A 12334-nucleotide genomic window follows, 5' to 3' on the forward strand; every position below is an offset into this window, starting at 1 on the left:
CCTCTTTAATTTTTGGAAGAGTTTGAGGAGTGTTGGTTTTAAATCATTAAATGTTTGGTAGAATTCACCAGTGAAGCCTTCTGGTCATGAGCTTTTTTTTGTTATTGGGAGGTTTTTGATTACTGATTCAGTCTTCTTACTAGTTACAAGTGTTTGCATTTTCTCTTTCTGAGTGATTTAGTCTTGATAGGTTGTGTGTTTGTAGGGAGTTATCCATTTTTTCTAGGTTATCCAATTTGTTGGCAAGCAATTGTTCATAGTATTCTCTTATAATCCACTTTATGTCTCTGGCATTAGTTGTAATGTCCCTTATTCCCTTCTTTCACTTCTGATTTTGAGTCTTCTTTTTTTTTTCTTAGTTAATCTAGCTAAGGGTTTGTCAATTTCATTGAGCTTTTAAAAATACCAACTCTTAGTTTCTTTTATTTTTTTCCTATTGTTTTTCTGTTGCCTCAGTTTTATAATTTCCTTACTTCTTATAGCTTTGGATTTAGTTTCTTTTTCTAGTTCCTTAAGGAGTGTAAAGTTAGGTTGTTTATTTGAGATATTTTTTAATTTGAGTGTTTATAGCTATAAAATTCCATCTTAGTACTACTTCCACTGTATCCCATAAGTTTTGCTATGTTATATTTTTATTTTAATTTTTCTCAACACATTTCCTGGTTTCTTTTGTGATTTCTTCTTTGACTCATTGATTAAGAGTGTGTTTGTAATTTCTACATATTTATGGATTTTCTAGTTTTCCTTCTGCTTTTGTTGATGTCTTGTTTCTATCCATTATGATCAGAAAAGATATTTTATATGATTTCAATTTTTGAAAATTAGTTTAGATTTTTTTTGTGGTCTAACATGTGGTCTGTCCTGGAGAACGTTGCATGTGCACTTGAGAATTTATATTTTTCTGTTGGCGGGAGGAGTGTTCTATATATGTTTGTTAGGTTCACTTGCCGGTCATGTTGTTCAGGGCTACTATTTCTTTATTGATCTTTCATCTGGTTGTTTTATCTACTGTTGAAAGTGGGGCATTGAAGTGTCCAACTATTATTGTAGAATTGTCTATTTCTCCTTTCAATTCTGTCAATATTTGCTTCATATTTTCCTGGTTAATTGACCATTTTATCATTATATAATGTATTTTTCTTTTGTCTCGTAACAGTGTTCGACTCAAAGTCTATTTTGTTTAATATTAATATAGTTATCCTTGCTCTCTTTGGGCTACAATTTGCATGGAATATCTCCTTCCATCCTTTCACTTTCAGCCTAATAAGGAAAGATTTATTATTGCCATTTTGTTACTTTTCCTTACGTCTTGTGGCATTTTTTACTCCTCACTTCCTCTCTTAACTACTTTCCTTTGTTTTGGTTCTTTTGTAGTGATGTGCTTTGACTCTCTTCTCATTTTCTATTGTGTATATTCTATACATACTTTTTTTTGTGGTTACCATGGTGGTTACATGAAACATCTTAAAGTTATAACAATCTATTTCCATTGCATACAATAACTCTACTCCTATAGAGAGTATAGGAGTGTACTCCTCTCCCTTTGTGTTATTGATGTCACAATTGCATCTTTATCTGTTGTGTGCCCATTAACAGAAATTTATAGATTTTTCTGTTTGTTTTGGGGTTTTTTGTTTAGTTTTGTTTTTTTGTTTTGGTACTTTAGTCTCCTAGATTCTATATAAGAATTTGGGACACACTGATCACAAAGGAGAGGGAAAAAAGAGTGATGGCAGAACTACATAATGGCTCTGAAAGCTTCTGTTCTGTCACCAGTCTATTTCCCTCTGCTTTGAGAACAAACAGAATGTCCCAAATGGGAGCTACTCTTTCAATTTGCTTCCCAGGGGTTGTGGCAGGAAGTATGCTAGGGAGTATAGAAATGGCTCCAGAGAGACATAGTAAATATTTTGAAAAAAATAACACACTCTACCACAAGATATTAAGTGCAACTGAAACAGAAATATAAACAGAATATTAAAAATTACACTGTATGCAAAATTAAAATGGTTTTAGGCAGATGAAAGACTTATTCTTCATGGAGCCATTAAGATTTTTTATCTCCATATCTCAGTAAATACCATCTCATGTAACAATTCCTGTGATTTTAGTTGTGGTATATTTAATTCTTTCCTTAGAACCTCACTTTTATTAAAATTACTTTGAAATGTTTTATTATATTGAAATGAGTAATTTTTACTTAAAGGAAAAAAATGTTTTTCCAGACTTTTTTCTGGGAAACTAGTTCTAGTTTCATAATATTATGAAAATACAATTCAGGATATAGAATTTTACTTTATAGCCTCCATTGAGGAACATATATTGAGGGAAATATATGTATATGTGGTTTGATGTTAACTTAACTAAAGCCTTTGAAAGTCTTAGGATCTTTAGTTTTAGGATCTGGAGTACTTTGTCATTACTGGACATGAATTTATCATTTCAGAAACGTGTTGCTTAGGTTAGGAGCATAAGAATGAATTTATAGTGTAGTGTAAAAGATAGACAATACTGTAAGCTACACTTGAATGGTTCTTTTATTTTTCTTAGATATATTAGTAGTACCTTTTCCCTTGAGGTTTTCATTTCATCTTCTAAAAGGGTTTAGAAAGTTGTACTTCTTGATATTATTGACCTTTCATTGAATACCAGCTGGATAATATATTCCTGTTAGGTTACTTGTGAAAGTTTACCAGGTACTCATGAAAACTTGGTGAACTGCTTCTTAATAGTGTTGATACATTTTAGCACTTTGTTATTATTGGGGAAAAAAAATGCTATGGAAAAACTTCAGATTGGGACTAGGAATTTTAGACTGGTAGTTTATCAGTAAAATATATAAAGCTACAAGTCCCTTAGTGTCTGAGTAATTTTTAGTGATGCCTCCATGCTAATAGAAATACCTAACATTTGCATTTGCTAAATAGTTTTACCCAAACAACTTAATAGTAATTTTAGTTAAAAATGGTGTTGGTAGTTTTTTCAAAATGTCTGTATGTTTACTTAAAAAATGTACTCCAGGGCACCCCTTTGAGTAGTGGTGGCACCCTGGAGTCCCTTGATGTACAGTTTTGGAACCATGGGGTAAGCAAATTTTGTGCAGACCTGTTTGCTGCCTTTCTTTGAGGATATCTTTTAAATATGGGAATTGTATATTTCCAAGTTTTTTACTTTTGATTTGCTGTCATTTTTTCTTCCTTAGTTATCTTTGCTTTTTTTCTTAGCTTCTCTTTCTATGGTATAATTCTTTAACTTTTCTTAATCAATGTATGCATTTTTACCTAAAGAAGCACTTCTTAGTAATAATTTTCTTCACAGTCTTTAGTACATGTAGGGAGCGTGATATCCATTCCTTGTGCATCCAGAGAAATAGTAGACATAAATATAAGTGTTAGGATATCAGAAAATTTTTTAATTAAGCAATTTTTGTTTTATTTATTTTTATTGTTGTTTTATTGTTTACTTGTTTATTTTAGTTTTAGAATATCAGAATTTTGAAGACTAGTTGTTATCAGCCATTAATGGAGACCAACTGTGTGTGCCGCACATGCTGCATTGTATCGTCTCTGAGTGGATTCCTACTTTTGTGATGGCCTCTCTATAGACACTAACTTTTTTCTTGCTGGACCTGTCACTTGCTTTCCATCTGCCACTATGGGCCTCTATACCAGATTAGGCCCTTTCTTCTCTGTTGCTCTCCATTATATGAGCTCACAGCTGTGGCTCAGCATTTGGCTGCAGAGATTGGGTTTCATGGGAAGAATGCATGCATCCTTCTCTCTTCTCTCCCTCTGGCCTTGATGTTACATTCTAGTTGTATTCCTGCCATCCTGATTACTTGTTAACCTCTTAGGATTTTCTCATGGAATCTTTCTAAAACATAGAGGGAACAATTGGGAACTTCCTATTATAAAGGTTGTGAATTTGAAGAAGCTGTTGTTCAGTCACCTAGTCTTTTATTTGTCCTTCGCATTTGTGTCTTCCTCTCAGCATTTGAGAGAGTAGATAGGATAACATATGATTGATTGTGTTACCGTGTGAGCACACTGCTTCATCTTCCTAGTATTCTATGTAGGTCAAAGATGACTTTGCACAAAGAGAATCCTCTCAACTGCAAGACCCTAATGGAAGTGAGGAGGACATGCAGGAGACTCGGCATATGTAGCCTTTCCCTCTCCTCACCTTAGGCTTAGAGAGTCAAGAAATGGTTAAACACTGGCTTTATTAATATAAAGCTAGACAGAAAAGTAACTGCAGTAGTCTTAGCTAGTGGAGCTCTGGGACTTTGTCCAAGGAAGACTTTCTAGACTGAGCAAGCCTGTTTAAAGTTCCTGTCCAGCAACTGTCTGAGACATTTATAGAACATCTGCCATGGCTGTTCATCTCTTAATATGCTGTGAGGTGGAGGAGCCAGAATTATTCGAGAGGGCATCTGGTTGCTTGGGGTTCTCTGAGAGAGGTGCCTTGATATGAGGTTGCTAAGTTTACTTCTTATGGTTTCTTTATCTAGCTTCTTAATTTCCCTTTGGTTATTAACAAGGAAAATATTAGAACTTGACAATGTGTAAGTTTAAAAAATTCCCAGATGTGTTTGCTTCATCAGCTCTTTATTTGTTTCATAAATTGGGACGGTAAAAAGGTGGCATTTGTTCATGCACATTTCAGTACTTGATGCCTGTGCCGGTTGTTCTATTATTGAGCAACTTAAACTGTCTGGCCTTTGCATACACTGGGTCGTAGGCACCAGAGTTGGTTAACAAAGTCCTATAAAGCTGTTTAGTTTCAAGTAGAAGTGTTTTGTTTTATTTTGAGGTTGTAGATAAACTTCGCATTCATATGTAGATAGTGAAAACATAAACAAATCATAGTATTTAAGAGATATTTAATAAAATTACCTAAATGAAAAATAGTGAGAACTTATAGAATCACACTAAATCATGTATCAATGAGGAATTCCACTTGACTATAAACAACAGGGTTCTGAGTGTAGTGTGGTTGAAAACTAAAGGTTTCATTTTCTCACACAAAGAAAAGTCAAGATAAATAGTTATTAGTCAAGATAAATATTTTGCTTTTGTTTCCTTTGGCTCAAGAAAATTTTCTACAGTTCTTTTGGCCTTTTCCTCACGGTTCTAAGATAGCTGCTGATGCTCCAGCAAGCATATCCACATTCTGGAAAGGAGGAAGAATGGATAGAGGATTTCCACTTATACCTGTTGACCAAGAAAAACATATGACTCCTCATGGCTCCAAGGGAATCTTGGATATGTCATAATCACTACCTTCTATAAAATTTGAGTTGTTAGTAAGAAACAGTTGGTGAATGCATATTGGGGAGGCAACTAACATCACTGCTACAGATGAGATTTTCTTTTGATTTAAATATGAAATACTCTAATGGTTTAAAAAATTCTAAAATTATACTTTGTTTTGTTTAGATAACTATATAATCTCTTTATAATGTTGTAATTGGGAAAAAGTGAGAGATTGTGTCTTTTTTAGAATTATAGAAGGGCAGAAGAATGAAATAAGTCATTTTTTTAAAGCCCTGTATTATTCCTCATGTTTCAAGACATGTTGCCAATCAAATTGAAAGTCATCTAAGGACATAATATTTCTGAATTTATGAAAAGTAAGGAAAGAAGCTATTAAGAAACTAAGTACTAACACTTAAAAATGTGAACCTCAAATCAGTTCTATGCTTTGAAAGTTACACAATGTATTTTCAGTCTTCATAAAAGTCAAAGTTCCTTGGGAATGCTTACTGCATTCATAACTTTTGTAAACATTCCAGTCATCTTTGCTCTTGAACTGCCTGTTCTTTTACCCAGCATATTTTCCTAGAAATATTTTTTCTCTCTCACATAATAATGAATAGCAGAATGTGAGCAGATGAAACTCAGTTTTACCAAACTACTTTTCTTATTGTAGAGGAATGTTTTTCCAGTTCTTGTTCCAGTTCTTAGTCCTCAATATGATATGAATGCCAGGAAAGTTCTTTAAATGACAAATGAAATTATTTTTGCTTTATATATTTTTTTAAGATGATCATTTTTTTATTCACATACAGAATTAATCATTTGGCTTCTAGAATTGTCTCTAAATATCACCAATGGGTCAAATGAAATAAAAAGTCTTACTTGTATTTCTTTCTTTTTTCAATAAATCATGGTTGCAGTCAATGCCAGCCTACTGTGTCACCTCAGAGTGAAACAGCACCAATTCCAGTTCCTACTCAGATAAGGAATTATCAGCGCATAGAGCAGAATCTTACATCTACTGCCAGTTCTGGCACAAATCTACATGGTTCTCCAAGGTAAGCTAGTATTTTTTTCCTTTTTAATTTTTTTTCTTTTCTTTTAAAATTTTGTCATTATAGAAAGATCTGTTACTTTTCATAGCTAACTTAAGTCTCTTACATATGTGTATAATGGAGGTGTACAAAATTGTACAAAAATTGAATAATAAAAATTTTTTTGTGATGGATCTATTTAAATAATACTTAAGCTTGGCTGGATAATATTATATATATATATATATATATTTGTCCACAAATAAAATTATTTTTAAGAATTGAGGAAGAATTTTTTAAAAAATGAAATCTCACCAGTTGTAGCAGATTATTTACATAGTTCTTCTACATCCTGAAACCTCATGAAGGCAGCAAAGGAATGACAATGGTGTTAAGTCCACAGAGACAAATAAAATAAGAATAAATGTTCAGTGGGTGAGAGATTTTAATAAATTTCTAGAAAACAGAAAGAGAATGGAAGATAGATGCCTGATATATAGCAGGGCAGGTGTAAATGTTGTGCAATCAGAGATTCTGACAAAATGAAAGTAACTGTGCCCCATAGTACCCTTGGAGACCTAAATCTCAAGAGAACTTATAGTGGAGGGATGAAAATGAAGCGTAAGGTTAAAAACAGAAAAAACTGTCTCTGAAGAAAATAGCAAGAATATTAAAAAAAGAAATTTATTTTAGAAATTAGTACCCTTAGACATAGGTTAGAGACTATATCCATAAATAATGAAATGCTGTTGAAAACAATCAAAATAAAAAGGACCTCATGGACATTACAAAAATATAAAAACCAAAATGAAAATAAATGTTGGAACATAAAGTTGAAGTATCTGAAATAGGTGAATCAAATAAAAATGGAAAATACAGATAAATAATATTCTTCAAGGATTAATCAATATGGGCATTCCAGAAAGAACAAGTAAAATGATGAAGAAAATTTCTAGAAGATAGTCAAACTTTTTTCCAGAATTAGAGGATACAAGATTTTAGATTAAAAGGGCCCACCAAATAAATAGCTCAATGAATATAAAATGATCCTCATCATCTCATAGGATTAAATTGAGAAAACTTCTACAGAGGGCATTTAACAGTATCTATGAAAATAATTATTGCATGTACCTTTTGAACCAACACTTCAACTTCTGGTAACTTATTCTGCAGCTACATAGTCCTTGCCTATGTATGAAATTGCATTTATACAAAGTTGTTAATTGTTAGAATAGCAAAGGATGAGAAATAAGCCAAGTGCCCACCGGTAAGGGACTGATTTATTATGGTCCGTCTATGATAGTGGAACACCTTACAAAAAGAGTAAGGGAACTTTCTATGTACTAAGGTAGAAACATTTTCAAGATATATTGTAAAATGAAAGAAGCAAAGTGATTAACAGTGTGTTTATTAGCAGTGGTTTTCAAAGTGTGGTCTGTGACTTCCTTTGTATAGGGGTCCATGAAGACAAAACTATTTTCATAACAACATTAGGACATTATTTGCTTTTTCGTTGTGTTGACATATGCACTGATGGTGCAAAAGCAACGATGGAAAACTGCTAGTGCCTTAAAATGATTCAAGGTAGTGGTACCCAACTGTACTGTTAGTCTTTATGTTCTTTACCACTACACACTTGTAATACCAAGGAATATCTTTAATGAAGCATTCAATAAAATAAAATAATTTTTATTATTATTTCTCTTTGAAAATCCTGACCTTGAGTGGAATGTGGGCATTAAGTACTTTTACTGCATATTAGAGTAGTTGTCTTAAGGAAAAGCACTTGTATGATTGTTTTAGTTGCAAACTGAACTAGCCACTTTTTCATGGAACATCATTTTTACTTGAAAGAACATCTGACAAACTATGATTATGAGCATTTGGTGGCCATTTTGTCAAAAACGAACCAAGTCTGTCATTTCATAGAAAACAAGTTACATAAAAGTTGAGCTCTTGAGCACAGATTAGAATTTTGGAAAACTTGTATTCACCACTGTGATCTTGGCAACTTCTGTTATGTCTTGACAGCCTTTTCTGTTAAGATTGGTGGTGGTATTATGATATGAATGTGACTTTTTGGTGTTATATAATGTGTCAACTTTTGGCATAACAACATAATTCAGTCAACCAATATTTTCCAAATGATCAAATGTTTTAAAAAATCATGCACACATGAAAAGATTGATTCCAACTACAAGATACTTTGCAAAAGAGTGGAGTTTAATGTAATAGTATGGAATTTCACTGACGTGGTTTCAGATTCCACATTGTGACTAATCTTTTAGAAATGACAACTTGCTGAGTTTTGGTGTAATATCAAAGAAGAGTATCACAATTATCTGAAACTCCAACCAAAGTTTCCTCCCCTTTCCAGTTATATATCTGTGTAAGTATGGATTTCCTTCATATACTTCATCCAAAATAACATATTACATAATAGATTGAATGTAGAAACAGTTATAAGAATTCAACTGTCATCTGTTCAACTAGACATTATATAGAAATTAGCACATATATAAAATAATATCACACTCTCAGAAATTTATTTTGCTTTTGGAAGATATAATTATTTTTCATAATCTTATGTTACATGTAATAAATTTATTTTTAATGAATTAATCACAAAACTTTATCAGTTTTAACTTTTAATACAGTAAATATCAATAGATACAAGTCGCATAAATAACTATTCTCTGGGATCTTCAGTAATTTTAAGAATATAAAGGGGACCGAAGACTAAAAAGTTGAAAATGGTTGGTATGGTACATAACATACTACCTTTGTTAAGACAAGATGAAAATAAGATTATACAGTTGACCTTTGAACAACTCAGCGGTTGCAGTTGAAAATCTGACTCCCCCAGAACTTAACTACTAATAGCTTACTGTTGACCAGAAGCCTTTCCGATAACATAAACCGTAGGTTAACACATATTTTGTATGTTATATGTATTATGAATAAAATAAGCCAGAGAGGAGAAAATATTAAGAAAATCATAAGAAAGAGAAAATACATTTACAGTATTTATTGAAAAAAGTCTTCATATAAGTGGACCCACGTTCAAGGGTCAACTGTATATTCAGTTTTTTATTTGCTTGTATATGAATTAAGGAACTCTGGAAAGACATTAGAAACTAAAAATAGTGGTAACCTTTTGAGTAGGACTGAAGAAGTGTTGAGAGTTAGGCAGACAGGATATAAGGATGAGAGAGAGACTTCACTATATAGTTTAATACATTTTATGTTTGTTCTGTGCGACTGTGTCACATTTTTTAAAAAATCTACTCCATGGTATGTTGTAGGAAGTTGGCGGGGGGGTGGGGGGAGGAATACAGAAATAAAGACAGAGTCCTAGCACCTGCCAGAGAAGAAGTCATTTTATTTTGTTTTTTCAGATCTGCAGTGGTACGAAGGTCTAACACCAGCCCAATGGGCTTTCTCCGGTTGGGAGCCTGCTCTCCAGCGCCAGCAGACACAGTACAGACAGTTGGGCGAAGACTCTCTACTGGGTCTTCCAGGCCTTATTCACCTTCCCCTTTGGGTAAGGAGAGTTTAAAGCATTTGTTTTCAGTCTTTTTTCACTATGACAAATACGACACTCTCTTTAGGAACAGTGGTACACGACGGCAGTGCTTCTCGCTGATTGGGAACCATATCCCACCCTTTCAACTATACCCCACTCCTGACTCCCTCTTGAGAATCTCTGTATAAATCTGTTAGGACCTCTATTGGAAATATGATGATGCAAATAGATCTTATGGATAAAAAGCATCTTCATTAGGCTGGGGCTCAAAGCACAAAGCCAGAAACCCTAAGTTAAACTACATTAAATGCCTCTCCTACTTATCACTCAGATTTATGAGGTTTAAAAGACAATAATATACATAATAGCATTGGGTTATGTTCACCAGAGGTCTTCCAGCTCAGGGAAGGATATGATGGCAGCTTCATTACAATCTTCCCACCTCTTCTGGAAATCATATACAACAACAAAGAGAATGTTAAACAAACCAAAAGCAAACAGTAAAACAACAGCAACAACAAAAACCCAACCAAACAAACCTCACACCAACGTTTTAGTGAAACTAAGACAAAATGCTCCAACTTCAGAATACATGTAAGAGGCCAAAGCAACTAAGATCGCAGAATCTGAGAGAAACAACACTGACATGGAAGGACAGGTAGTACAGAGAGGGCTCAGTGGTGGCAGATCTCAAAATTGCAAAAAAAAAAAAAAAAAATTGTGTGTGTATGTGTGTGTGTAATTTTTAAAAGGAAAGGGTCCCCACCCTCAGCAAAAACTGCTGGAGTAGAAGAGGGAATGGGAGGAAATCTCGGGAGGTGGTAAAGTGAAAAGGATTGAAGTTGTACCCAGAAGCCCTGATTAAAACAAAAAACTACAATGATATATATCTTTTAAATTTATATCACTACTTCACCTGTTGCAATGGTTTCAAAGCTGTTTTTAGCTGAAAATTTTTTTTCGAACAAAATCTTGGCCCTCCCTCACCTCCTCACTAGCTCCTGAAGCAGTCCAAGGTCTCTAGAGACAAGTTCCAAAACTTAACCCTTGCACTCAAAGAAAAGGCCCTTCCTCAGGATCTAATCTTTGCTTGCCCACCTAACCACTTGGTCATTGCCTCTTCTTTTTTTATAGACATATGTCTCTTGTCTGCTTAAATACCCTGAAGTCTTCCCCAGCTCTTCCTCTTGTTGGTTTAGGTTCTCAGACGTAGATGCAGAGATGTGCAAGAGAGATTGGGGAAACACCTGTGACAGATAAAGGAGAAGAAGCAGTAGGTGACAGGGAGCCCCTTCAGACCACCATACAGATCTGACCCCTGTGAGGGAGAGAGGAAGGAAGGAGGAGTCCTGACTATAGTGAGCTCTAAGAAGGTTTTAACCTGGCTGAAGGAGTATCCCCAAGCAAGTTGTCCAGATTTCCTGACCTGCCTGAACCACATGTAGTCAATGGCTGGGAGCAGCCCTGGGAGCATGCCTTAGCAAGGAACATGGTGGATTCACAGAGACAACAGCTGGGCCGTCAGTCAGCTCCATAAGCCTCAAACACTTTGTACAAACTCTTTGTACTTCCGTATCTTAAAGATATACCTGCTATAGGCATTGGGTTATTTACATGGTTTTCTTTCCTAGTGATCTTCTTTGAAGGCAAGTTAGTTACATGGAACTTTTGATCTTAGTGTGCCTAGTACCTAGCACACTGGTTGCTTAGTGTTAGCTGAACTAAATCTGTGCCTAATTAAGTTTTGTAAACTATAGTATATTGTGCAATTTGTGCATGTGTTGCCTGTTTTCATCCTTTATTGGTTTTGAATCATTTCTCATTCCTTTCCCTATTTTCCTCTTCACAGTTGGTACCATTCCTGAGCAATTTAGTCAGTGCTGCTGTGGACACCCTCAGGGCCATGAATCCAGGAGTAGAAACTCATCAGGTAGGAGATGTATTTGGTATATTAATAATTTTAATCCCATTAGAAGTGTATTTGAATTATGTTTTTCTAGTCTTATCAAAAGTACAGAATTGATATGAAATATATTCTCTGCTATCCTGTTTTTTAGAATCTTGGTCTAACATGTTTTTAGATAGCCAATCAAATATCTCTTGAGTATATGATTATTTTATGAAAATAAGTCTTAGGAATTAAGTAATTTAGCTAAATTTTGGTCATTGTCATACAGATAATGAAAAGCAATATAGGAAATGAAATTTTGTTACTTTGGTTAATACTGTTCTTAGTTAGAGCCACCAGTTGGCATCAGATAAAAAAGAAATATAGATGTTTATTTGCTTTATTATGTAATATATACATGCCTGTAAAGTATGTGTAAATTATACTTTTATAAGTCAAATTTTATTGTATGTGCATTTGAGGAGTTGGCCAGTTAAAGGAATTCTCTGTTACTTAGAAAACCACTCCTTTCTAAGTTAAGTTTTTCATATTCTCTTTCCTTCAAAATAAAACTTAGCTTCCTTCGGATCTAACATTTTACCACTAATTTTATTTACTTGTGTGTGTG

General features: G+C 33.9%; 1 protein-coding gene across 2 annotated transcripts in view; it reads left to right on the top strand.

The window, feature by feature from the left end:
* Positions 1 to 12334, top strand: part of ULK2 (unc-51 like autophagy activating kinase 2) — a 96499-nt gene that overhangs the window by 58662 nt on the left and 25503 nt on the right. For both annotated transcript variants that reach the window (XM_039847474.1, XM_039847475.1), the window contains exons 15-17: positions 6179 to 6316; positions 9691 to 9836; positions 11668 to 11748. In XM_039847474.1, the coding sequence (XP_039703408.1) occupies positions 6179 to 6316; positions 9691 to 9836; positions 11668 to 11748 (365 nt within the window). The remainder of the gene's footprint in view (positions 1 to 6178; positions 6317 to 9690; positions 9837 to 11667; positions 11749 to 12334) is intronic.

This window comes from Pteropus medius, unplaced genomic scaffold, assembly GCF_902729225.1.
Source record: "Pteropus medius unplaced genomic scaffold, Ma_sr-lr_union100, whole genome shotgun sequence".
Classification (NCBI taxonomy): Eukaryota; Metazoa; Chordata; class Mammalia; order Chiroptera; family Pteropodidae; genus Pteropus; species Pteropus medius.